Source organism: Haplochromis burtoni, unplaced genomic scaffold (genome assembly GCF_018398535.1).
Source record: "Haplochromis burtoni strain Fernald_Lab_line unplaced genomic scaffold, NCSU_Asbu1 Contig_268, whole genome shotgun sequence".
In the NCBI taxonomy this organism is placed as follows: Eukaryota; Metazoa; Chordata; class Actinopteri; order Cichliformes; family Cichlidae; genus Haplochromis; species Haplochromis burtoni.
In genome coordinates this window covers 217959-245741 of record NW_024582629.1, presented here as the reverse complement: position 1 = coordinate 245741, position 27783 = coordinate 217959, and the positions used below count along the sequence as shown (strand labels likewise).

The following is a 27783-nucleotide window of genomic DNA, read 5'->3' as shown; positions in this document are numbered from 1 at the left end:
CATAAGAGATCAACAGCAAAACCCAAGTGGCCCGCTTATAGAGTTTGATGCAGATCACTCCAGACATCCCCCCCCAAAAATAAGCACAACAAGAGGATGAATTTCCAGAAAACTGGAGGTAAACTATTACTTTTTTCACATTTTATTCATTCCAATAAACCTACTTCAAATATACATATTTAATCAAGATTAGAAAAATAAATATTTCAAAACACTAAATGTCACGGCTACAATAATGGCCACAACTCCACAGAGCAGAATGGAGATTTGGAGTAATGAGTATCACTGCTGCGGGACATAATGAAATTAAATACATAAAACTGCATTTCATATACAATGACTCCCAGCTATAAGGAGTGTAGAATAGTTTATACTGGGGCTCAATGACGCAGTAAAAACACCTAAAAAAAAATTTATGCTGAGGAGTTTTTCCCATGCAACAAGTTAGTACAGTGAACACTGAGCGGGGAAAAAAAAAGTACAGCACAGACTACCAAGTATTTTAGTGAACACAGATTCCTATTTATCCCCTTTTAAACAACTGCTCTTCTTAATTTGAGGTAAGTTTATAATATTTGCATATTAGAAGTTGCCTGTTATCTACTCAAACGCTAAAAGTGGAAAATTGCTTCTATTTTTTAACCGAATTAAAAAGACTGCTGTGGAAATGTTTGCTGGGAAAAAAAAGTCAAACAATCTAGTGCATGTGCATAGCAACTTCAATAAAGGTCACTTGGATTGCAAACGAGCTTTTTCTACTTGATGCGAAGCAGAAAAAACAAACTGACCTAATTGTGTGAAGCCAAATAGATATTTGTTAGTATTAATGTGAAGCTTTGAGCGGCTTCAATTCTCAATGTTCCTCGACTTCGTCTATCGCATTAGTCGTTAATGTGAATCTTGCAAATGTAAAAACCTCTCTGAAAGTACTTCCACAAGTAAAACCACTCACTTTTGAAATATATTATCCAAGAGATATAAATATTAATAGATATAAATTAGTGGCTGCATAGCATTAGGCTTGGTTTGTGCACTGGTGGGAGTGTTTTCATACCCATTAGGCCGAGAGCTAAATGCCTAGGCTCGTTGGTGAATCATGTTAATTAATTAACGTAGCGTCCTGATGTGACAGTGTATTCATGTGGCCTTTGAGCTTTTTTTTTTTTTCTTTTCCTGGATTATGTATACGCCAGAAGCAGCATTGGGATATGCAGCACAAGTCACAAGACACAAGTAGCAGCCACAGATTATAGTGTTGGTACTAGGCACAATAATATGGCTGATAAAATGCAGCCTCGACAGTTTTTTCCTGGCACTGAGGGAGGGACGACTATACAGTACATGTTCAGGATATCTGTGGACTCAATTTCACAGCAAAGAAAAGGAGAGAAATCCAACCATAAAGTGGAATCGTGTGTGTGTATAATCTCTGTCCTTTTAATTGTGGACCGTGTGAGATGCTGGGGTGACGCCTTTACAAATGACAGCTGGGTGGCTGCTTTGGGACTTGGTGTAAAGGAGGTTTTCAAAAGTCACCCACCAAAAAAGTGGAATAAAAGAGTCAGCCACAGGTTCTTCCCTTCAGCTCTCCTCAAACTGTAAAAACACTGACTCCATGTCAGTCAGTACCTCCTCCTTCCATGTTTCCCGCCATCAGTCATGCAGGTTTTAGGCCGTAGAGCTGAATTGAGTGAGAACAGAACAGAAGAGTTAACAAAGACATTTTAAAACAGACGAATCCATCCATGTTAAAGTGCTCCAATCGCTTCTCTGATTCACCTGGGTCTGCCGTCTGCTTCTTCTTATTGTGATGAACTATCTGGTTCTCATTGGTCATCTTCACATCCTGATCTTCCACATAATTACTACAAGGCAACACAAGAAAAGGAAGACACAGCGGATGTTTTTCTTTAAAACTGTAGTGCCAGCGAGAACCGGAAAAGGGCAATAAAACACAAAAGGGAGGGTTGACAAAGCTCGAAGTCAGGGAGAGGAGGGACTCTGGGGATCACAAGTCAAGCGAGTGGTAGGGAGGATGTGGGATGTTTGAGGGCACTGGAGGAATCTTCAGTACAGGGAGTGACCACAAGGAGGCAGCAGCACTGGGTTTTTACTATCCTGTTACTCACTGTTGAAGGTGTCTGCTGACACGGGGGCTGAAGTGGAGAAGAGTACAAGTCTTTTCAAAACTACTGAGTTAATCTAACACAATTTGTCTGTAAATCTTTTTGATTGTCAGAAACGCAACAGGCCTGTCAAAAAGCATTTTACATGACAGATCACGGATGTCATTTCAGTTCATGGGCCACATGCAGCTCAATCTGACTTCTAGAGGGTCGTACACCAAAAGCAAAGCAGCATTCAAAATACACTTAAAACGTCCTCTCATACATTTTATCCAGTTACAAAAAAGATGATGAGCAGTGTAAGATGTCTTTAAGAAGACTGTGGAATTATAAATCTCAGTAGGAGCATGGCTCCTTGGATTAACCGTCACACTTCAGTGTAGTATGGGATGACAAAGGTAATTTGTAAGATTCTGGAAAAACACTTTTATGTTACCCATTCTTAACATCCTGCAACACAACCTCCTCTGCAAATTTCACACTCTGCAAGGCGTCCAGTCGGCTGGCAGCCGAGTGCAGGTCTGATACCCCTTTTCTAAATAAGGCAAACCTAAATAACAATCAGCATTTAGCCTGTAAGCAAGCAGCCGTTCAGGAATTCATCTTTCAAAAAAAAAAAAAAAAAAGATAAATGAATACAAAAAGCCTGAGTACCTGATGACAGTGTTCCTCTCTCTGTGAGTAATGTAGACGTCATCTGTGAACAGGATGGTGTGGTAGGGCACCACAGGGTCGCAAGTAGGCAGGATGCCTTGTGTCACTTGGCTTACGCAGTCCAAGATGCCATTATATACCAGGAGGTCATCCACCAGCAGCTGGACTCACGGAGAAACATGCACCATTAGTAAACAAACAGAAGCGATTGCTAAACCCGCAGCAGAGAGAGAAGTAGGCTTACCCCAAATTCTTTCACTCCTCTCTGAGGCGTCTTTGAGTAGTTCCACAGCTTGATCATGGACACAGTCACTGGATGATCAAAGATGACATACACACGGTTCACCTGCATGGAAACAGAGCATACACTCGTGTCAGCTGCAAACAGTCTCTCTCTTACACACTCACACACACACTGTCTTTCTCACCAGGCCAGGAAGCACTGGGGCTAACCACATGTGTCTTCCATCGTGGGTGCAGTTGACTCCATCTATTAATTTATCTGGAGTCCTCACATCACCGCTCACATTGTCCAGCACATTCACACTGTCTGGAAAAGCAGCAATGTCTGGTGGACGTAATGTTGAGGTCTGATCATGTTTATTAATATAAACACAGCTGCTAATTACCCACAACTTTACTCAGAGTTTCATGAGAACAGTTTTACAGTAGTCAAACTCTTTCAGAGAAATATTATGTAAACCCAAATCAAATAAACTAGACTACTTTTTTTATTTGAACCCCTTGAATACACTAATAAAATGCACAAGTATAATTCACACCAAATATTATTTCAATTTGATTGTCACAGTTACCTATAAGAGTAAACAACCATGCACTACTGCTCGAAATCCTTATGTTCTTAGAGTAGGATGTAATGCTTGATCTTTTAAGAGGAAAACATTAACAGCTAGTGACTTAATATCTATCAATCTAAAGTGACCGATTTACAGTTGTTGTCAGAAGTTTCATCCAATCAACATAGGCATGAATGTCATGCTGATTTTCCGGGGTGGAATGATTATACAGCATTTAATAAATCTTTTAAAAAGATCTGGGTGAACAAATTTGATTTTGTTTTGGATTTTCTCCAATTCACACAGTGTCTTTTGGTAGCCATAAACAAGCAGGTATAATTCTACCTCGATATTTGATCACCCTTCTTTGTTAGAGTGACTTGTAAGAATTTTAAGTGAAGTCCACAGATTTTCAATAGCACTAAAGTTGGGGCTAGAAAAGGTCTTTGGATCTTTTGGGATCATTGCCCTGTAGGAAAACCCACCTATGTCTCAGTTTCAACCATTTAGTGATTGATACTTCTTCATTATTCCATCCACTTTGTGCAGTGTATCAGTACCACCGGCAGCAAAACAGCCGCAAGGTATGATGCTACCACCACCATGCTTGACAGCTGGTACAGTGTTCTTAGGTTAGATAATCTCACTTTTACCTCTCCAAACATACCTGCACTCTTGTCATTGTTACCTAATAGCTCAATCTTTGCATTGCCTGGACATAAAACTTTTCTCTAGAATGCATTTGGGTAGTCCATGTGGGAAAATGCTAATTTCACTCAAGCTTGAAGGTGTCAATGTTCGAGTAGGGCCTTCTTTCTTGGTTGGCACCCTCTCAGTAAGGCTCACTTCACTTGACAGTGACACTGGTGTGTCAGCAGGTTCCAGCTCATGGCAGGCTTGGCCCTTCATGGTTCCTGAACATCCTAACCAATTTACTCCCATATGAGGGTGAAAGTTTGGGTCTTCTTCCAAAACTTGTCAAAGTGGTGAGACATCTGAATAATTTGTACATATGTACAATTCTTTGAATCAACGGTTCTGGAATCTACAGTTGTTTAGAAATGGCTCCAAGAGACCTTCCCAGCTTTTGTAAATCTACAGTTCTCCTTGTTGGATCTTCACTGAGTTCCTTGGATTTTCTCATTATTCTGAGTATTGGTCAGTCCACTGAGAGTTGGCAAACATATCGTTTTTTTGTTAGCAAAGAGAAACTACCAGTTGTAGTTAATCATTAATAATGAGAAGTAAACAGTTCTTGGCCTTGTCAAGTTAAAAGACATTGAAGAACCTTAATTAAAAGACAAAAGCGATGTATGTAAATAATTGTGAACCCAAATCTTTGCCTACCCAAGTCTTTAAAGATGCATGCTGCAAAATCATTCCACCCTGGGGAAAGAACAGCCGAAAGAAACCATTAAAAGTCCAAAATTACCGTGACATTTCTCCCCACGATGAGAGTATGTAAACTTCTGACCACAACTGTACACCACGCATTCTTAACCAGGCACCCATCTGACCACATCAACAGTAAACATTAACATATTCCAGCAAGTGAGGTGAATTCGAGCCAGTGAGGTCAGATGCAAGTCTGAATCATGAGAAAGGATACTGTTGTCACTGAGGCTGATCTTCTCATGGTTCTGATTGTAAAACTCAAGGCCGTTCAGACCAATGTAGTATGGATCTCCCCAGGTTGTTAACAGCTGGAGCTGAAAAATGACTGACAGGTGAAAGTCAAGGAAAAGACAACATCGAGCATTTTAGATCCAGCTTTTTCCCTTTTCTAGCTGCTTAGAAAAGGAAAAAAGAAAGATAAAAACATTTTTACCACTTTACTGGACAAAAACAACTTTTCTTTATCAAGTCTATAATGTTCAGCTTTTGTTTAGAGTTCAAAATGTGTACAGTTACAGACAAATTATTATTCGGATGCAATGGGTTAAATCTTCCCACTACATTTTTAAGGCCTGGTCTTAATCTGATCCACCCAAATTCCAGGTGGTTCTTCTGGCTGGTGTACATTCACCAGTCTGAGGCATGGCCTGTGATTTTAACCACTTAATTGCATAACCAGCAACCTCAGAATAGCAGTCACTAACCACCAGTAACAAATCATTCATATGAAACAAAGGTTTTTGCTCTGCCTGTGTTCACATTATTTCACAAAGTTAATAGTTCCAGAAAGAGTAAAATAGTAAGAGGTTACAGAGGTGAGCCCTGGCTGGCTCCTAGACCGAACGTGAAAGGAGGGCACATTGTAATGTCTGTGAGAACAGTGGATGAAAACACGAGCTCGATAAAGTGCTTAACTTATCATTTATCGCTACACCAAACGATATAGTGATTTTTCTGTGTTAAATACATACTAACCTGTCAGCCAGTTTTCACTGCTATTTTCTGATATGTGGAAAGGTTTTGCGCAATATCACAACACACTGAAATGACTGGACATATTTCTATTTCTCCTCCAGCCAGACATTTTCCTTCTGTAAGCTCTTGATGAGCATGTGCATGCCAGTGGTGTTGCCAAAGCAACCAATGCAGATTATTTAACGTGGTCTGAACTCAATCTGATCCGTGCATTTAAAAAATATCCACAGAACATTTTTGGACCAATAGGGCAGACAGGAGCACAGCATGCATAAGCATGTGTGAAATCTGTTTAGAAAAAGGATACACCCACAAGGCATGATGGGAGCCTCATAGTCCATGCTGGGCTGTTCTTGTTTCTTAGAGTGTCCTCTGAATTAAAAATAAAGTTATAAATAAGGAAAGGCAGTTTTCAGAATTTCTGATGAAACAGCAGTTTTACTCAAACTCATACTCTGGTCTTCACCTGTGGTAGTCTTCGTTACTCCTGTTATCAGCTGGAGTCTGGAGAAAGTCAACAAAGAGAATCTCCTGGGCAAAATCAAAATGACAATTGCCCGGTCCCTTCCTGATCAGTAATCCCTCCGTTGGTGAGACAGGAACATCATCCAAGAACAGATGAATCAGTTTCACCTGAACCAAACATGTGGACATTTTTATGTTTTCTAAGATGTATAAAGTGTTCTGCAAAGAACTTCTGTGGTTAAAAAATAAAAATCTGTCACAATAAGTAATCCATGCTTTGCAGCATTATACACAGTCATCACTTTTTCAGCACGTACTGTTCTTTGTACAAATGAGAAGTCAGATTCACAGCTTCATAAATCCATATTAAGGGGGTCATACAGTGTGTTTACATACATTAATTTTCATAAAACACTGTAATATTGTTGTTATTTCTCTCACACAGTATTTTATCTCTTGTCTCTTTAAACCCTCCAACCCCAGAAGGGCCCAGTCTACATTGATTGGTCAGCTAATATGTGGTCTGATACTGCATGTATTAAAACTGGACTTTGGGCTTTGTAACCACAGACCTTTTATAACCGCAAAGCAGAATATGGCCTTAAGTAATATGTGAATTATACTTGTTCAAAATTATCAGCTGATCTGACTCCACTTGAAGGAAGTGGCACTTATTCAGTTCACAATATTTTGTTAATTTACAAATTATCATGTAAAGTACGAAATATCATAAACACGTTAGTATTTGAAGTAAACTTTATTCTGCATCATAACAAATGTGGGTTCAGCCTGGCAGAAACTGTCTCACCCCTCTGTAAGAGTCCTCAGGAGACTTGTTGTAGTTCCAGAAACGGAGACCAGCGATGGTCTGGGCCTTGCTGAAGGTAATGGTCAAGGTGTGGGACTCTCCATAGGAGAAAGGAATCAGCCACATATGCTGGTCATCGGTGGTAATGTTGTGGCCATCAATAAGTCTAAATAATGACAGTAGACATTATACACTGTATCTTACATAATAATGATGTAATCTTTGCCTGAACTTTAACTGTAATATCAAAGGGCATGTTACATTTAGTGTCAGGCATACTTATCAAGTGTGCGCAGGTCATGTCCATAATCAGGTAGGTCGTTGAGGTCCCTGGGTGAAGCAGCGATCATACTAAGATCTAAAGGTAAAGTCTCTCCATCCTTCCCCACGATCTCCAGTCCTGTCAGGCCCATGTAATGGGGGTCGCCCCATGTCAAGGTCATTTCCAGTCTAAGGCCTGGGATTAAGACAGACTGTAAGCATCCAGAAACATCCAAAACACAAAGCCAAAAACAGAGAGGCAACCATAATATGACAGGATATGACTGATGTACTCACACTTTCCTGTGTGCATCCCAGGAATGAGCTCTAAGCTCTCTTCAGATTGGCTCATAGTAGAGTTGAGTTGAAGTTTCAGCTAAAACAAAACAACATTGCATTTAAAGCATAACTGTACCACACAGTCCTGTTGATGCTGTGGCTAGTTTGCCCTTTGTGCCTGTCTGCTCTGATCATTTGGAGCCACATAATGAAAGTCAACTCTGTCACACTTTGGAATAAGTTGCTTTATGAATTTATGATTCAAATTCTCGAATGAGAACTTACAGTGAGGTCTTCCTCTCTGAAACCAGCCTGGGTAAAAGGTCGTTCCTCTCCCTCTCCATCAGCAGTGCGTGGTCTCTGCAGCTCCTCCTCATACACCATGCTCTCAGGACTTTCACCTTCACTAAGGAAGGTCTCATCATAACGAGACATCGCCTCCAGTATCTCATCATCAGTGGTGAAGAGGATAGTGTCGCCAAACTGGTCCAGTCCTGAGCGTATGAATAAAGGATAATTTGGTCAAAAAACAACACACAATGGAGCATAAACTCTTGTGAAGTTGTTCTGATCAGATACCTCCAGAAAGAGTTCCAGACGCTTTTGCAATCTCCCCCCTGAAGATGCACCTTCCATCCAGAAGCATTTCTACCTCTTTCACGCCTCGGAATGAGTGGATGCGCGACTTGTTGTAGTTCCACACACGGATCATGGCCACTTTGTGGGGCACTCCAAAGTCCATGAAAATGGTGTGGCTACAACCAGGAGTAAATGGGGCTAGCCAAAGATGCATGTCATCCTGAGTCCGATTGATGCCATCGATTAAGTTGGTGACTACGCGTGGATCCTTGCCATATGCTGGGAGGATGTTGATGTCTGGCGGGTCAGCGTAGATATGAACAGGTCGGAGAGGCTCTCCACTAGAGCTGAAAACCTCCAGGCCGTTGAGACCCACGTAGTGACGATCACCCCAGGTGGACAAAATGTTGATTACCAGCCTTTGGCCTTGCGGCAACACTGGAATCTCAAACTCGTCCTCCCGCTCCATGGATGGATCGTCATCAGGGCCTTCGCAAAGTGTCCCCTGAGTGGTTAAGGAGGACAGAGGGCTTCTGGGTGATGAAGAAGAGATGGGTGGGACTGTGGGTGGACCACAGCCCTGGCGCTGAAGAAACTCATCAAATATGTCGCCTTCGAACGCCATGTTGGAGATGCGTCCACGCTGACATTGGTTGAACTTAGTGAGTGAATCCCAGGACTCCATGAGGGTGTCATCCTGCTGACTGTGCAGCCGGGCCCGAGAGCTACTCTGCCTTCTGCTAGCACTCACCAAAGACATGGGCTCATCTGGAGAACACACAAACATTAGACTATAAATTACTAACAAACCAAAAGGAAAGAAATTAGCCTGTAAGAATTGTCCAACATCAAATATAACTAAAATCTACAAGTCTGTGTATTTCACTAAATATCCACTTAAAATTTTACATAAATGAACCCAATGCAAATGAATCAGTAAGATTAAAGAGCAGTAATATATTTGCCAAAGTGATCAACAGCAAAAAGAATGACAATGATTAGATCAAAGAAATGACTGCCAGTAAGGTGAGAATAGAGACTCTAGTTAGCTAAACTATATACATATTAATGTTATTCTCCTAAAGTCTCCAAAAGTATATTCCTTTGTATTTTTAATCAGTGGATACGATTTCCTTTGAAAGGACTGATAAGGTAATGAAAACTCCTACCCTGACCGATGACACCCTGATATTTTTTAAGATGAAATAGAGCTAAATTTATAGAAAGGCTGGAGTAGCCATATATACAGATTTGTCTCTCTGTTTCAGTATGAAAATTCTGACAATGCATACCAGTGTTTGTCAGTGCTGTAGCTCTGTGGTGTTGTTCCTCTGTCTGCCTTACACTGGCTGTGGAGTTTCTGAATGAGCTCCTCCGTCCGCTGATGGGCCTGTCTGACCTTTGCTCCCCGACCTCCTCAAGCAGGTCGCAGCTCAGGTCCAAAGAGTCAGCCTTCCACTGAACCCCATTCGCCGTCCTCTCCGCCCCTCTGCACACACGTCCTGGGTTACATGGCAACTCTGGGAGCATGGAAGAGGATGATGCTGATGGCTGTTTGAGCTCTGAAGAATGCTGGGGTACCAGCCACCGTGGCCTCTCCCTGCTGGTCTCACATCCCTCTGGAGCACCTCTGTTCAGCGGCTGCAGCCACTGCGGGGCAACCCGTGAGGAGGATGGCTGGGTGGTGACTGTCTGTTCCATGGGTGCAGACTGCTCCACCTGCTGCCTGAGAGAGTGGGTCTCCTCTGAGGCAGACAGGTCAAAAGAGCTCCTTTGTATCGAGGAGTGACGAGTAGAGGATGAAACTCCCACAGAAGCAGTGATAGGTGGTAGCGGTGTATGTGATTTCTCCTGCATGTCTACCACATTCTGGCCTGCTGTGTCAGACAATGCATTCAAACTTTGGTATCTCTGGGAGATGCTACCCTCTCCACCCTTACTGTCTTCATAGCAAAGGGGAGTGGCCCCTCTTAGACTGTGTCCTGAAGCCACAGGGCTGGAAAACACAGAGTCGGAGACCTGGCAATCCTGAAGGTCAATTGTGGTGCTGTAGTCAAAGACTTGGTTGCCACAGCCCTTCTCCAGCTCACCTTCAAACACCAACGTGCTGTTCAGGTACAGCTTTATATGTCGCGCACCTACGTCAAGCTCCTGGCAAAGATACAGCACATCAGTTTACAAGCGTCTTTAATTTAGATGGATGCTTAACAGTTTCAAAAGCATTTGATTTTAAGCACTAAGTTATGCCACAAAATGAAGAAGTAATGATTTTCACATTTCAATTCTTCACAGAATTAACACCAAACATTTGAGTGAAGCTGTAAAACCAAATGGTGGGAAAATATTTAGCATTTCATTTCTCTGTATAATGAATGTTTGATTAAAATTCAAGCAAAAGGATGACAAGCTGCAACCTGATGAGTATATTAAAAAAAAAAATCTAATTTCATAAAACACACTATTGACTAACATGCTCTAGCTAGCTGCTAATTAGTGCAACTGCAACCTTTTGATCCTCTAGACAATAAACCACTATGAACCCAGAGAAGTCTAGAAAATACTCCAAACTCCTTACCTTACAGGCTCTTATTCACAGTCCGGTACAAATATTGCTAAGTACTAATGGTCGGTGTAAACTAGGAAAACCTGGGGTCTTTGTGCCCCCTTCTTAACAGCAGAGACGCTGACAGACAGAAGCCCATGTTACACTAATCCTCTGAGGCTAATCTCTCACTGTTCCACATTTGGACAGACTGAGTGGCAGCTCAGACAGCCACTGCTTAAAGAGCAACGCACCTGTGACGTAACCAAACCAACACAGTCATCCACTGTTATAATGGAAACGCACAATCACGCACCATCTATCAGCTTGCAGCAGAAATCAAACAGTTTGTAACTGAATGTGTTGAAGAATTGATATAAAATTTATTGAATACACATACATTGAAGCTTCTGTTGTAGTTCCAGATTTTAATACAAGATATTCCAAAGTCTGGAGAGCGCTCGGTGTTCCTGATGATGAAGTAGAGCTGAATGGGTGGGTGGAACGGACACGTCCACATATGACGGTCTTTGGTGGTCTGTCAAACCAAGAGAAGAACAACAAAATGAAAAACAAAAACAGCAACTTATTCATAAGAAGGATGGACAGATATATAGTCGGAACATCAGTACTAGCTGATTGTGGCCTTGTTGGCTGCCAATGGTCTCTTGGCAAGTGCTGTGGCATTTATTGATGGGAGCAGCTGATGTTTAGTTGCTGTGTCACACAAACTTTGTGCTTGTTAAACTTTCAAAAGTAGTGCAATGAAAAACCATAAAGAACTCAAAACAGCCACTTTTTCATAATGGCAACTTATTTATTTCCCACAAGATGGGGAATAAATTACAACGCACGCACACACAAACACACACACTACAGCAGAAGAGACTGACCTTCACTTTCCCATTGACGAGCGCCCCCAAATTACCAGGAAAGTCAGCATTCCTGATGTCTAAGTCATGAGGCGACACGTAAAGCTTCTTGTTTCTGAGGCAGAAGAACTGCAACTCAGTCAGCCCGACCTGCAGCGCGTTCCCCCAGTTTGACAGTATCTCCATGGTAACATACAATGCAGGTGTGTACTCTGGTGACGACTGCCTTCTCTGCAACAGCGATACAAAACATTAAGACAAGACAAGGCAAGACAAGACAAGATAAGATAACCTTTATTAGTCCCACATGTGGGAAATTTGTTTTGTTACAGCAGAAAGCGGGCAGTTCAGAGGTATTCCACCAAACAGCATCAGGATTATTCATTCTGATCTGGGAAAGTGTGTCATTAGCTCACCGGCTGCTTGGTGTAGTCTGTTTTCACACTTTGAGGGATGCTGCAACCAGGTCCACCTTCAAGTTTCTCCAAGGCTTTCAGCAGTTTCTGTTGTTGACTGAATAAAAGAATGACAACACTTTAGCTTGCCTGCTCTGTTTATCGTTCCATTTATTTATTTATCCTCAATCTTCATATTAATGCAAAGCACTGCAGTAGCTAAAGCCATACATAATTTCAAGGTCATTGGGTATACACTCATTGTTATATTTCAACCAGTAGGTGTTATAACATCAAAGCATTTACCGAATTGCCACAGGCAATAACGAGATGTACTAGGAAGTGAGATTAATGAGTCAGCAAGGTATGCTGAGCCTAAAGTCAGACTATTTTGATGTCAGGTGGCTCTTTTTTTGGATACATCACCATAGTAACTTGTGCTGGACACTTTATACGCTCTCACAGAGGACAGGTTCAATTACCACCAATAAAACTGGGTGTAAATGCAACATTTTCACTTATTCTTTTCTTGCTGATGTGCTCTATGAGTTATACAGATTTTCTGCAGATACACAACCTGTTGAGGGGAACATTTGTAACACCAACAAACAAAGCTGTGAAGTCACAGCCCGCTTGGTCTGGTAATAGAGCCAACATAACACAGAGTAAAGACTCTTTGTTGTTTATTACAAAAAAATATTCACACAAGAAGATTAGTTTCACTTTGTTATGGCCAAAAATTAAACTGATTTCAATGCCTCCTTGATTATGTACTGGGTTAGAATTGAATTTGTGTCACGCATCAAGTTTAACTGGATCATGGTTGAACAAATATTCCAGTGTTTCCAACAGAATTGATTGAATTAGATTGCATTTACACACCATATGCACGCAAAAGGAGGCATGTATGATTTTTTTAAAGAAACTGATAAATAATGTCATATACATATGGTGCAATAATCTGCCTCTACAGTAAGTTCTTCATCATGTGAACAGACTCCACTTCCACTGTCTTAAACTGCAGCTGGTGAAACAGTCCTTGTTCTGCTCTACAGGCTCTGTGAACTTTGAATGGTAGCCCATGAACTAGTTTTGCACCTGCAGCAGGTTCTGGTTAGAGTGATCCTCCAGCTTGCAGCAAATCTACAGCACAGAGCAAGCACTCCTCTCTCCAGCTGCAGTCAAAGATGTTAGTTAAATCTGATGAAATGCCTCAAGAAATGTCACAAAATGAACCTGATCAGTCTGTCAGAGAGAAATGGGAGACAGCTAGCTGATTAGCGCTCACTCACCCAGAAAATAAGGCAGTAACTGCCCACTGCTGTCTTACGTCATTCTCCCAGACAGATGCACGTTTTTCTTTAAATTACAAATATCTCTGGTAATGTCTCTGACTGAAGTAGGCATTACTTGATCGATTAATGTTTAGTGGAAGAACAGTCCAATAACATGTTACACATGCCTTTTATTGTAGTGTGCACATATGGCCTTAACTGAAAAGCCTGGGATAACAAAGAAAGTTAATGATCACCATCATAATACCCATTCTTTGTTGCTGGGCTTATAGGTTCTGTTGAACCACCTACTGCAAAGAAAGTCCAGCTATGTTAGGGGTGGCCAACTCCAGGCTTCGAGAGCTGGTCAAGTCTTAGATAACACCCTGGGTCAAAACACACCATCATCAAATGATTAGTTTATTACCAGGCCACTGGAGAACTTCAAGAAATGTCGAGGAGGTAATTTAGCCATTTAAATCAGCTGTGACACATCTAAAAGGTGCAGGACACCGGCTCTCGAGGCCTGGAATTGGCCACCCCTGGGTTATATCAAAATTGTTTCATAGTACACTGCAACTGTTAGCGTTCTGTTCCTGAGTGTTTAAGTATCTTTTTCTGTCACCATACCTGGGACCCATGAGTGTGATTCTCTGCATGGCCAGAGTGACATTGTTGTCATCCTTGTTGTGAGTGTTGCAGTGCACTAAACCATTCATCACCTGATGTCCCTTGACCTAGAGGACAAAGAAACCAAATCAAACCGATGTGAAAAATATATGTAAGGGACAAGATTCACATGTGAGTCAAATCCAGGAAAATTCAATTGAATAAAATCAAAAGTAGGCAAAGTATACAGTTACAGATGAAAATGAGGTGTAATAACAGATGTAAGAAGTGAAGTGTGGCTCAGGCAGACCGTGTGTCGACTGAAGAGCTCTGCACTCTGCACTGGGTTGTTTTCTCTCTGTATGGCCTGGCGTACCCTGATCGCAACCTCCTCTGGGTCCCGGTCCTCGACAGAAGACTTTCTATTTGCCGACAGCGGCCTCTCCACCCGACTCCTCGGCCCTTAAGCAGAAAATACACATTTTTTATCCAGCAACAATCATGTGGAATGGAATATCTCAGCCACATTTTCATTCAAAAACGGGAGATGAGTTTGTAAAACATGACTTACTCTGACCTTCCCAGCTCTCTTTTGAAGGTGGCCTATCTAATGTCTTGCTCTTCACCAACATAGGTTTGGTGGGTATAAAAGTCTCAACACTTTCTTTCCTTTTTGCAGACAGTGAACGCTCGATCTTACGACCTGGAAACATAAAGGAAATTGATTAAGATCAGGAATAGATGCTTCTTTTCATATGCTGACAACATGCCTAAAGACATCCTTAGGTCAGTGCTGATGACGCAGAAAAGCAGGGGATGTTACCTCTCTTACTTCGCCCTAAATCAATAACAAATTTCCATATTAGCCTACCTTTAGGTGAGGGTCCAAAGTCCAGCACAATGAGGTTCGCTGAGTCAAAATGGCTTTGGGAGCCACTGGGCCGAGAGCTGTTGGAGGATGACTTGGAGGAGGGGAGAGGCAGCCCCAGTTCATCCAGACTCTCTGTGCTCTCATCCCTCTCAATCTGCTCCTCTACCCACTCTTCATCTGACTCCTCCCCAGCTGAGCCACGACTGCTCCGTCGCATGCTAACCTCCAGGCTTCGACGCAAAACCTAGTTTGCAAAGGTCAGCATTTATATATTCATCCATGCACAAGTCATCGTCCTGCGCACTCACAGGCACAGACCTGTATACTGACAGTTTAACCATCCTCATGATTTGACAAACTACCACTAAAAAGTGAAATAAATTCCCACCAACAGGCATAAACCAAATTACGATGATTCTCTATATCTAATTCATCTTCGACAAGAAGACACAAAAGAAAACGCATACATTTTCATCCACTCACCTTCACTTCCTCAAGGTTGAGAAGTACCTTCTCACTGTGCTCCTGGTCTCCTCGGCTCTCAGGCCTGGAGCTGAAAGAGTGCGACACCTTGCAGGTGTTCCTCTGGCAGCAGGGACTACGAGGGGAGCATGGACTGGAGCTCTGGATGAAACGTGATGATTGGATAAAGGGGAAATAGCAGAGATAGAGAGATGCTAAGTACTACAGACAGCTGCATCTGGCACATAGTCCCTCCCCTAAAAATAAAACACCCACACATACAGGCTTAGTAGGCATTGTTATGTCTTCACTCTACCTCCATGTCTATGCTTTCATAGGGCTCAAAATCATCAGAGTAGCGCTTTGTTGGGGAGATTAGCAAACTTGGTCCATCCTCTGTTCGAATTTTAACAGGATCCTGCACATATTAGAAAAGAGGAAATATCAAACATGTGTCCTTAAATAGGAAATGTCTATTTTTGCTGAACAATAAGAGTTAATACAGATAGGATAAGGATATCAGATGGCTGCACCTGCACCCATTCTTTCCTCTGGACCTTTCCTGGGGCAGTGTGGCTTCTCTTCCTGTGGGTCTGCTCCAGTTTACTACCGTCTTCAGTTAGCTGGTGGGCGCTTCTACAGACATCTGCCGATGAGTCACAGCACAGAAACGAACATGAGCAGCGTGCAGCAGACTAATGCCTCGGAGGAGAAGGAACACACAGTCACATACGCAGATGGTCCACAGCACAGAGAGGAAGACGAAAAAACTGCCTGCCAGCTACAACTGTCACTATCATTTATTCACTGGGACTGGACACGGGATCCTGTCACACAAACTACAAGCTGAGGAGTGGTGGCTATTAGCTGGTTTTCCATATGGTTCATGGGTGACAGTAGCAACAACAAAAAAAGAGCATGAGATAGTACCTTTGATTTCTCCTAAACATGACTGAACACTCAAGAATAATACATCTGCCTGCATGACAGATTCAGAAAAATGTAATAAACAAGAAGAAAAAAAATCAAGTGTTATATAAGAATATCTAGTTTTGAGTCTAAGTGCAAAAGCATACCTGCTGTACATGTAGGCCTCAAAGGTGGCTGTGAGGAGGGAGACCTTTGGTTGGAGCCCTTGGCTTGCTTCCTACTGGCTTCGGCATTGGCTCCATTAAGATAAATTGAAAAACCTTGCTCAAGCCGTTCCAACTCAATCTCCTTGGGGTCTTTGACTTTAAGGCGCTTTAAGAGCCTGGAGAACAAATAAAGAGCTAATAAATAGCTTTCGAAAATATAGCAAATCCTATTACAGTTTTGACGTGGCTAACAAAGGATTCAGGATGCAACATGACACATTCCAATTCCAGACTATGTTACTTTTTAAAATATATGTATTGTTTCTCAAGGGAAGGAGGCAAACCAATCAGTGCTCCAATTAGGCAGCACTGAAAGTCATGCAGGAGTTGTCCGTTTCCCCTGTGAAATCCAATCTGTCTCTTCCCCGGCAGCCTGCACTAACACTTCACCTGTTTTTGTGTTGGAGGGCGATTAAATATTCATCCAGAGTGTCATCTACAGCAGAGGCGAGCTTCTCTCCTTGGCACGTCTTACTCTCCTTCAAGAACACACACGTCAGTAAACAGACACACACGATGAAAGGTCGGAAAGGCCTACATCAGCGGTTTGTGGGCAACAAATTGTCATAATACAACTCATTCTTGCACAGGTATGCACATTCACTTTATTGCGTGCATCACCACAATTATGCAAGCAACTTGCTCCTCCGCCGAGTGTGGAACTAAAGCTTTAGTGAAGGATGCGTAATGTGTCATGACACAGGGGTTACGGTTGGATTTAAAAAACATTTAGTCAGGATGTAGCCTAAGGTTAAATGGGTGATGGAGAAATGAATTAAGAAAGGTTTTGTTGGTTAGGACCATAATAAAAACTGATTATTTGTAAAGCAGCACCTGATAACCTTAACACAGTATTAGTCTCTACAATATCTGCTGCTAAAGAGCCGCAAACTCTCAATTTTTATATGAAGCCACACAATTGATCATAGCAAAAGATACTGCCAAAAAAAAAATGAGCCCAAGCTGAGCTCTCACGCTGAAACTACTGACTCAGCATGGGCCAAGATCCCAATACTTGCATGGCTTGTCAAATTCAGCCACTTTTTCACAAAGGCAGCCCTACTATATCCTCAGTGGTGATCACATCCTGCAATAATATGTGCACAGTGCATGAAGTGTAGCTCTTTAGCTGTAGTTCAAGTGATGGATTGTAAAACGATATCTGTCACGTTAAACCAAAAATCCCAAAGTGAGGACCCCTACGGGTTCTACCACCCTGACAGCATACATCTTGTTCAGACATTTCTGCACTCAGCTGAAATGAAATGGCCCTTATTAAAAGACCAGATGTCTGCCTGCTTTAAGCTTAATAATGCTGGCTGCAGTAAAATTAAGCAGATTAAATAAAAAGTGGGTCTCGGAGGGAGCACTGGTTGACTGCATAACACAATCGCCTAAAGCTCATGCCGTTTCATTTGTTATATATTTTTAAAGAAACATGCAAGATGAACAAAGAAATCACAAAGCCTTACTCAGTTTCTACAAGTCAACTAGGCTACAGCATCTGTCAAGGTCAGGAGCAGAAGGGAGGCAGAGAAATGAGAAGCAAGGGTAGAAAATTCTTGTTAGTGACAGAGTATAGAGACAGGGTGACAGCTCAGATACTGGTGCACAAAATGGCATGCCTTTATTTTAGAGTTTCATGGTCGTGAAAATTACAGTGTTTAATGAAAAGTGTATCACGTAAAGTAAAATGGCAGATGATCTGAACTTAAAGCTATCATTACCTCGTTATCCATCGTGTGATTGCAGATGATGCTGCTCACATGACCCTATCCCATATTTCTGAAGAGAGGCGATCACTCGTGCTCAAAACGTATCCCTCAAATCTGTGTCGTATTTGTCCATCACTGTAGCGGGACACACATGATAACCCTGAGGTTAGCCGTGACATGAAACCTAAAGTACCTTGAGTACAGCTCGTGAAAAATGTCGCCACACCCGCTGGCCGATTCAAGGGACCAAATACCAAACATTCACGATTGTGTTAACGTTAGCATCTTATTTTAAGCAGGGGTTGACCAAAACTCGTTTTAAACCACCTCAGGGTTTTGTTTTCATCAGCACTCGTGCACGGAGTTGGCTTGTCGGGTAGCGTTGCTGTTATAATAATTTCTATGCTATTAAGAGCTAACGAGCTAGCCATTGTTGACTATGTCAACTTTAAGCGAAAGATAACGGGTTATCAACCTCCTATGCGGTTGTATCGCATGAATTAACTAGTAGGTGTAGTGGCGCAGGCGACGTTAGCAAGCAGCCGATAGCTCAGTAAAAGCAGTGCTGACGTTCATAACTAAACTAAAAAAGCTAGCGAGTTAGCCTCCAACTACTATTAATTAAAAGACAGATATAAACCTGCGTACCGTCTTCATAATCTCAGAAAGCCTTTACTTTATTTCGACTCTGATATATACAAGAAAAATACTCACGGTCCATTTAAAAAGAGTACTTTGATAACCATTATCTTTGAAATTCACGAGCTTTTTAGTGGTTTCTCATGTGCCCAGTGTTGTGTTGGTTGGTAACCAGGATAGCTGTCCACCAATGGCGAGAGCCGCATCAGAGAGAACCACGCCCCTAACCGGTCCGCTCTCTACCTCCTGCTCCGACAAGCCTCCACAAAGCCTCCTACTGCCCAGCCACACTCCATCTGACTGAAAGGGTATTAATATTAAAGCACTGCCTATGACACCAACAGAGCAACACAGCAGAAATCTACATAAAAGTAAAATCACTGAAGAAAAATGAGACAAATTTTCAAGGTCAAAAATTCAACACTGTTTTTATTTATTATAAATCAATACATTTTATATAAAAAAGGAAAAGGGAAGAGGAGGGGTGGGGGAGTTAAAATAAAACCATTGTAGCTGTAAACCAGACAAATCAGGTTATGGTCACCCTCTTACACTGAACCTCCATCGGAGACTCTTGATTAACCAGTCTAATTAACACTCACTCATGGCAAAAAAACAAAAAACAAAAAAACAAAACAAAAAAACCTCTAAGCTATAAAATTAATTAACATTTTTGAAGAGGGTTTCGATGTGGTTGACATCAATCTCTCTGCAAAGCGTTCCCAAGTATAGCATCTTAGCATGCCATAGGTTTTTGTGCAATTTATTACAACCATCACCAGCAGCAATCAACTTTATTTGTGAAGTGTGCACATATTCTATTTTTATTTTTGTTTAGCAGTTCAAGACTGTGAAGCTTCAAACTCCCAAAAGTAAACAATATACAATAAAGCTTCATGTCGCGCCCAGTGTAATGATCCTGAATATAACGCAGGCCTAGGCATCTTCTGACCAGAAATGACCAAGACCTTGCTTTAATAGATTTGTTGAGATTCAGGTTTCCTTATATTGGAAAAAAAGGCAACATCATTGTGTTGTATATGACATTTTCTGCTTCTTGAAAATAGGTGGACAACAAAATGGTAGAGAACGGAGTACACCAGCAGCTTACACAAGCTAAGCTGATCACTACACTGTAAGCACTCAAAAAAAAAACAAAAAAAACAACACTCAACACAGATGAGAAGTTGTATCTGTTACCATGGAAAGCAACTTGGATTTAAAACTAATATTGAAACTTAAGTTTGTATCATTTTTTAAAAAAATGAAATGCCCTTGTTACAGAATTGTAATCCATTACTATTAGTTGAGTAATTGCAGGCAGACAGTTGTGAAGGCAATTCAAGTGGAACCAATTCAAATTTCACAGCACTGCAAGATAAAAAACATACAATGCAACTATATTAATCCAATTTCACTGACTCCTACCCTTATGGTAAATCTTGTGTGTGGTAGTAAATTATCTGTGGACATGCTGCCCGATTTTCCCTTCGTCTTTATTATTATTGTTATTATTATTATCATTATTATTATTATAATAACCATTTCTCCTTGTACAAGATGATTGGTACTAACAGGTCGAAATCCACTTTCTGTAATTGTAGGGGGGGAACCTCGTGTGTTGCCCTTTGAAACAGAGCTTTAAAAAGAGCTAATTTTGCTGGATTGTGGTAGGTAGTTGTATGTTAAAATGGACTTCTTGTCCAATTACTAAAAACCAAACAAAACCCAAATATGGGAGGACAGAAGAATAAAACAATAACTTAAATAGAAGTGCATTAAACACAACAGTTCTTGGAGCCCTTTGAAAAACCAAAAACAGGGTTGGAAAAGCAGAAACCCCACCCCAACAGAAAAAGGGGAGCAAAATGAACAGCTGTTATGGTAATACTAATATTCATCCATTGATTCACAGATGTATAGTTCACTCATATAGGTTGTATCCTTCCCTCCTTTACAAATATTCTTTTGTTTTCTGGTCAGTGGCCCCCCCACGTCTGTGAGCCGCGGCTTCCCTCTGTTTCAAGTCTATCTGAGGTGGGAGAGCAGTCTGTCTCAGTACACCTCCCCTCTTCCTCCTTTGCTGTTAGTGCCTGCTCCTCCTCTTTTTTCCTGCGCTCCAGCTCCCACTCTACAAACGTATCAAAGAGGCTGGGCCAAGCCTCGTCCTCGCTGTAGTTGCTCAGGTCGGGCCCAATCGCCTGGGTGAAGTTGAGGAACATGTTCCACGTGTCCCTTGAGATGCCCCGAATACCTGAGGGGTTCTCTGAAAGGAAGTCCAGCCAGCGCTCTAGGATCGGAGGTGTGTCCTGCGTGAAAACCAGCCGCCATAGGGCAATGGCAATTTCGCGCTGCAGCGAGCGCTGCCCCTCCTCGGCGTCCAGGCCAAACTGGAAGGTGAAGCGGTACAGGTCTTTGAAGTTCTCCTCACCCTGGGCCTCCAGCAACATGCAGGGGAACCGTGAACAGATGCCTTCGAGGCTGTCTGCTTGGATAGCCTTGCATCCTTCGACAAACTCCTTCCTGGTGATGCAAACACGAAGCGTGGACATCAGAATCACAATGACAATTTCCAGTCAAGATAAGCACCAGAAAAAAATCCATTTACTTTTCCATAGAGCCATATGAGCACAAGTAGACTGAATTAAGACCTAAATCTGCAGAAAATGTACAACAAAACATTGTGAAGACATCTCAGGCAATCACCAGGCTTTATCTTTAACACTAAAAACATCAGTGACAAATCCCTGTACTATTTAAGAACACATTATCAAATTTATAGAAAACTTCATTCTTTCATTGCAGCTTTGAATAATATTACAGTCATTTCATGCTGAGAGCACTGACCCAGGCAGATATACCTCCTTTGACCTCTACAACAGTGCAGGCTTTTTTAAAACTCAAATGTAATATAAAGAGCTTCAGTAAGCATCAGATCACAAAGAAACATGTTGGGTACCAGGTGTCTGGTACTGTCCAAAGCCTCTCAATAGAAAAGTGCTGAGTTCAAAATCTGGACGGACTAACGACCATGCCAATAGGCAGCTCTATTCAACTGCAGACGATCTACTTCCGTGTGTCCCTTGAGGACCAGCTTGAGACTTATACTTTTGAGAATGAGCGCATAACAGGAATAAATGATCGTCACCTTTAAAGAGCTGACTTGTTAAGGGAGAAAGTCAAATTGAGATTTAGTGAGAGAAGACGGGACTTAGTCTGTCACATTTAGTTGAGATAAGGAGATCATTATTAATCAAATATGTAAAATTCTACTCTGTCATATGTTGTTATAGCTGTAATTCTGTATTCTTTGACTTGTTATAGTATTTCTAAGCTGTTTTTATATATGTAAAAAGGGTTAATAGGGACATATGCTAGGTATTAGGGGTGCAAAATATAGTGGTTAACAGCATGTGACAATCTTTGCCTAAAACATGTTATTTAAATAGTTTAAATAGGGGAACAGTATTAAATTCTCAACACATAAGCACATGCAGTTAAGAACCTTTTGACTTCCCCAAGGAAAATGCATAAAAAGTAACCAAGTGTGATCATAACTAGTCATTTTATCTTCCCATTTTTATTAACCCAGATGTTTATCATGCCCCAGATTTAATTCTTTAATGGTTATCACACCAGCCTTAAGAACACAGAGCCTGATCGTAGGTCATGTGAAGACTGTTCATCAGTTTGTCTTTATGACATGCAGCTTCCTGGAGATGAGTCAGTCTACTTACTAGTCTGCCAGCAGCTTGATGGCACACATTTAGATTGCGCTTTAGTCTTACTTACCACTTGAAGTGCTTTAAACCACAAGTCACATTCAACCTGTCATCCATACACTGATTTATCTTATACTGCACATCCACTGCTATTTTATAATCACCAATTAACCTAATGTGTGTGCGGGTCTGTGGGAGGAAACCCACACAGGCACAGGGAGAACGTGCAACTCCAGCAAATAGTGTTACACAGTACAGACGTGGAAATCTGTGTCAGGAGACTTGGACTGTCTCCCTTATTAGCCAGCATTAGGGACGAACAATCATCTGTGTTTTGATACCATCATATTGTCATTAAAGGCGACTGCCAAATGGTGAGCTAATAGCAGCGGGTGGCAGCAAGCTTTCTCATCACTCATGCCGATGACTGGACGTCAGTATAACGAATCTCCAAGCTCAGTGGACAGCTCAGTAATGCGCAATGTGTTTGCCTGCAACAATTTGGTTCGCCCTCACGCCTTTCATGGCTCACAGTAGTTGCAGGAGCCATACGGAGAATGGAGATTTGTCAGAATACACAAGGAACTCGTCAACTTTCGAGACAGAAAAGAGAGAACAAATGGGCTGCTTTAAATTAAGGAGAAGAGTTACATGAAATAGAAAAATAATCTGTGTTTTCACCTTTAACTCTTGACTCTAAATCTAATCTCCTATCAAGCATAGCACCAACAGCACTAATGCAGTAGAGTATCTGTAAAAAGCTACCTACTCAAGAAGCAAAGTGATCTTTTCTATAACGACTGCCTCACGCATGCTGTTTGCAAATCTGTGTTAGGAGGGTTTAAACGTTTGCCCAGGCTGTGAGTGGTTATTCCACCAATCCCTACATTGTTTTGAATGTAAACATAGCAAGGAGAGGGAAGGTTGCCAGCGCTCTGTGCTACTGCTATTGAGAGTTCACAATGGTACAACTTTTAAAAAAAAAAGAAAGAAGGAAAGACAGAAAGAAAGAAAGAAAAAACTGCCTCTGTGGCTCACTGGCAATCACTGAATCAATCCCAGAAGAAACAATTCAGGAGAAGATAATGCAGGTCCTGAGCTATCTGAAGGGCATATCTATTCACCAAGAACAAACAGAAAAATCCATGAAAAGAAAGAACACTGGAGAAACATCAGCTGTCTGATCTAATCAATGACAACTTCTAAGATACTACTTTAAGAAAAGAAAAAAACCTTTATCACATTCCCTTATCATTCCCTCTGAAGCGCAACCCACTCTATATGTCCACATGATGAGATTATATTATATTATATTGACAGCAGCCGACGATGACGTAGTTGCTGCTACAACTAGAAGTAGCCAGCAGCCAACACTGTACTGTACCCTGCTGCAGTGATGGAAACTGCTGGCTGTCTGAGAACAGTTTTAATGTTTTTTTAAATGGATAACAAGTTTGGAAGTATTAATCACACAGACTGAATGTGTTACTGTAAACAAATCCCACAGTAATCAAACTGTATATAATAGACAATCAATAATACAGCGATTGTCCTCATTCCAGAGGGGTCCCGCCTAACTTAATCACATGTTTCTGACAATGTGCTACAGAGAAGAAAAGGACTGGTTTCATGGAGGAACATTTCTTGGGAAATTTCATTTGAGATTTTAAAAGGAAAATTATTTTTTCCCCCTTTTTGACCTTTATTTGCTTGACTTACAATGAAGAAAGATGTGAAACATGGTGAGACTAACTAACAGGAATGAGCTGTGACAAATGAATCTGACTTTTTAAAAATGTGGACTTGGGCAATCTTGTTTTAATGAGCATTTTCATCATCTAACACCTGTCAGACAAACAAATAAGAGCAACAGCTATGTGCTGTGGTACATCGGACAAAGATACATACTTATCAGTATCATTATAATCACACAGAAGTAATAACTGTGTAGTGGTCATGCTAGTTTATCCTGATTGACAAACATGGATAATGACAACACGCCCTGTTCTCAAAAACTCCACCTTACCTTGTAAACTTGCACATGGTTGCTGCTTGAAACTTCCAGGCAAGAACCAGGACACGAAACTCAGCCGGGTCAACGCACAGGTCATTACAAAACCTCTCCATGCCCTCTTCCAAGATGGTATCTTCCTGTTCATCTTTGTAACAGCAGAACAGCTCCTCAATGCGCTTGACCGACAGCCCATCTCCATCCAGAAGCTCATCCTTGCGTGTGTCCCCTGCAGTGATGATGGGCGTCTCCACTGTGACCTCTAAAGGTTTGGTGCCATTTGACAGCTCATTGGTGGCTTTGCTACACTGGGTGCCAGGATCCTCTTTGTGGCTCCCGACACCACCAGCGCTGCCACCTTTCTTGTGAGACTTTCCTCCGCTTTCCTTGTCTCCACTCTTGCTGCCGAGCGAGGATGTCGGATTCTTACACTTGGTGACACACTGGCCCATGTCTTCCTCCCGGTCCCTCGTCTGTCTTTCCTCCTCGCCTTCAGTCCCCGTCTGAACCACCTAGACGCCTCTTCTCTGGCCTCACAAGACGTCTCAACATACCCTCAAGCCTGAGGGGGAAGAACATTTATTAAGAATAAAAAGTTACACCCAGCAACTCTCAAAAAAAAATGTTAAAATGTGGATATTAGTACAGAGGAACACAGAAAATGTCAAGCTACCTCTGCTAAATCTACCACGATCCAAGTCTTCAATGGGAAGATTTAAAAACCCTGAAAAACAAAGCAAAACAAAAATAATCTATAGGCATTAATTCAATGCTTAAACATTGTTCGGGTTACCATAGAAACCTTGTCAAAAGTAGTACAAGAGGAGTATCACCCTTAACCACAGAAGCCTACCGGTGGGTTGTGTGTTAAGTCAGAAGACCTATATAACTCTTATATGACGGCTGTAGGAGCTTTTCTTGGTATTACCATAGAGTTAGTTATAGGTAATTAAAATAGGAATACAATTGTATAAATATTGTGATACAAATAACTGCATTTATAGGTCATCCTCTGTGCCGTGTTCACATAAACGTGTGTGTGTGGGGGGGGGTTCTCTTTGAACAGAGGAAGTTTTACCTCATTTTATACTAAGCAGTAGATTATTGCACAATATTGCTTCTTCATTCTCTACTAGCAATAATGAAAGCAGATGAAAAATAAAAACACTGAAAACACCAAACATGGACCAAGAATACAGGGCTACTATGGTTATCCATGTCTTTTTTTAGGATTTTACAGCAACATATGTTAATTACACTGGCTCTATGTAGTTAGGATTTTTTTACACTAATATTTTGCATCTTGCAAGTTAGCATACAGGACTTTCTAGGTTTTCTAAAGGACTAACAAGTAAAATGTGGCAAAAACACAAAAGGCATACAAGATTATGAGATACTGACCAAGTTGCAACTGAACTGGAGTTTACATTAATCAAACTAAAGCTTGCTTTGTAAACTGCTTTCTCTACCTACCCATTTAACTTAAAAAATGTTTCTTTGATGAATGCATGTTAATGAAATTAATCAGTCAGACGGAAAAACATGAGGTGATCATGTGTCTGATAACTAATAAAATAGCTGACTTACAATTCTTCAGATGGCATTGTCTTTCTACTGAGCTCCATCATTGTGACCTTGCCATCCACAATGCTGAAAAGACACATTATCTTGTCATCATAAGCAGAAAGTGATAGCTCATCATTTCCAAACCTGCAGGTCTATTTTGGTCAACATGCTATTAATATGTAATTTGAGAACTTGCAAAGAGTTTGCCTTATTTCAGGATTTTTCATTTACTTGTTTATAACTGCAAATAAGTTAGCTATGTTGCATACTGTGAACTGTGAAAAGCTGAGCTTTGACACCGTTGGTTTTAAGGAACTACATCTCAAAAGGGCCGCAATATTCCAGTTTGTGATGTAAAATCCACAACAACAGGAAACTTCTCAAACCAACTTCTACCTTTTGCAGTGATCACTGACCTAACAGTGATATGACCCTTGACTTCATATTTAATGCATGCATTCAACATCAGGGCAAAAAGCCAGTCCTGATCAATACATGGGGCATGTAGGGGCAAATCTCTCTCACGTCTGCTGTGGCCAAGTTCACCTAACTAAGCTCAGATGGCCGTCTGAATTTATATTTATTAAATTTTGTTTATTTGGCTAAATATAATCCGCAATAAGCTGGCACTGGAGTTAGTAAACACTAAGCAGCCTAGTGACCTATACAGCCAGTAGTTTAACCAGATTATTAGCTCGTCCCGAGGTGAACTGGAATACGACTGTGTTACATATGCAACACTGTTATATCGATATATCCTCAGCGGCCCTTTACCAACATCTACAATAATATCATTTCAATCAAGTTAACGTTTGTTGGGAGGGTGATTATAACAACACAAGTACAACACTCAAAAATATAGTGTAAACCGCCATTAAATAATCACCCGCACCTCGGACTTTTAACTATTACACACAAATTCAGATGGCAGTCGTTGTTAAGCTGCTATTGAGCCACATTAGATCACCGCACCGGGCCATTTAACAGCTCCATCCCAACTGCCCGGCCCTGGCGACGTCGTCATAGCTAGCTAGCATCAGCTCGATTAACTAAAAGTTAGCTCTCGGCTATGCTAGGTATTTTTCGATTAAGACATCAAGAAATAATAAAATTATCACCGTAAAAAACTTACCTTTAGGGGAAAACACATTCGGTCGAGTGTGGATGTACATCACTTTGTGAATAGCTGAAGAAATTTAGTAGTTAAAGAAGTTAGCCAAAAAATACGAACTGAAGCAAACTCGTCGCGTTAACTCAGATTGCTAGCTAACTAGCTAGCAGCTGATCACAAAAAAAAACTTCCACATCAATGTTGAATTCTGTTCCACGCTTAGAAAATAAGCAAGTAACAAGCTAGCAACTAGCTTTAGAGTCCATCTTCAGTTGTGTTCGCTGTTAGGTGTGAGTTAAAACGCCAGCTCGGACTAAATCACCCAATTTCTTTGTGCTTCCCCCTTTTAGTCATTGAGTGGAGCTACATTATGGACATTTTCCTGCATCACTTCCTCCCTGCCTACAAGCACCCAACAGCTGATCCTCGCGTCTGCGACGCTAACGTACATCCTTTTATTTTAACCAATTGATGGAAGTATTCATATGACAAGGAAAAAGTCGATGTTTTGTAGATCAC

The 27783-nt window shown here is 41.3% G+C and overlaps 2 protein-coding genes across 3 annotated transcripts; both read right to left on the bottom strand.

Moving 5' to 3' along the window:
* Positions 1-126: 126 nt before the first annotated feature.
* On the bottom strand, positions 127-17039 carry katnip (katanin interacting protein; the record flags this gene model as incomplete). Its single annotated transcript, XM_005939555.3, has 27 exons — positions 127-1681; positions 1780-1865; positions 2130-2156; positions 2781-2941; positions 3025-3126; positions 3209-3348; positions 5187-5297; positions 6255-6319; positions 6414-6580; positions 7221-7386; positions 7500-7677; positions 7779-7857; positions 8046-8254; positions 8340-9107; positions 9632-10490; positions 11282-11419; positions 11775-11984; positions 12170-12266; positions 14053-14159; positions 14342-14493; positions 14603-14734; positions 14903-15146; positions 15386-15526; positions 15681-15782; positions 15898-16010; positions 16441-16616; positions 16891-17039. Coding segments are annotated over 27 exons (4938 nt in total), but the record flags the coding sequence as incomplete, so codon positions are not given.
* dcun1d3 (defective in cullin neddylation 1 domain containing 3) lies at positions 16891-27734 on the bottom strand. 2 transcript variants are annotated; one of them, XM_005939566.3, is made up of 8 exons: positions 27286-27734; positions 26175-26237; positions 25261-25311; positions 24603-25149; positions 18930-21377; positions 18228-18350; positions 17973-18004; positions 16891-16979 (listed from the first exon to the last, which is right to left on the bottom strand). In XM_005939566.3, exons 4-5 carry the CDS (start codon positions 25037-25039, stop codon positions 20834-20836), a joined length of 981 nt encoding a protein of 326 aa, XP_005939628.1. In that variant the 5' UTR covers positions 25040-25149; positions 25261-25311; positions 26175-26237; positions 27286-27734; the 3' UTR covers positions 16891-16979; positions 17973-18004; positions 18228-18350; positions 18930-20833. The 2 variants fall into 2 exon arrangements, with proteins under 2 accessions (XP_005939628.1, XP_005939629.1); XM_005939567.3 differs by lacking the exon at positions 26175-26237.
* Positions 27735-27783: the final 49 nt, after the last annotated feature.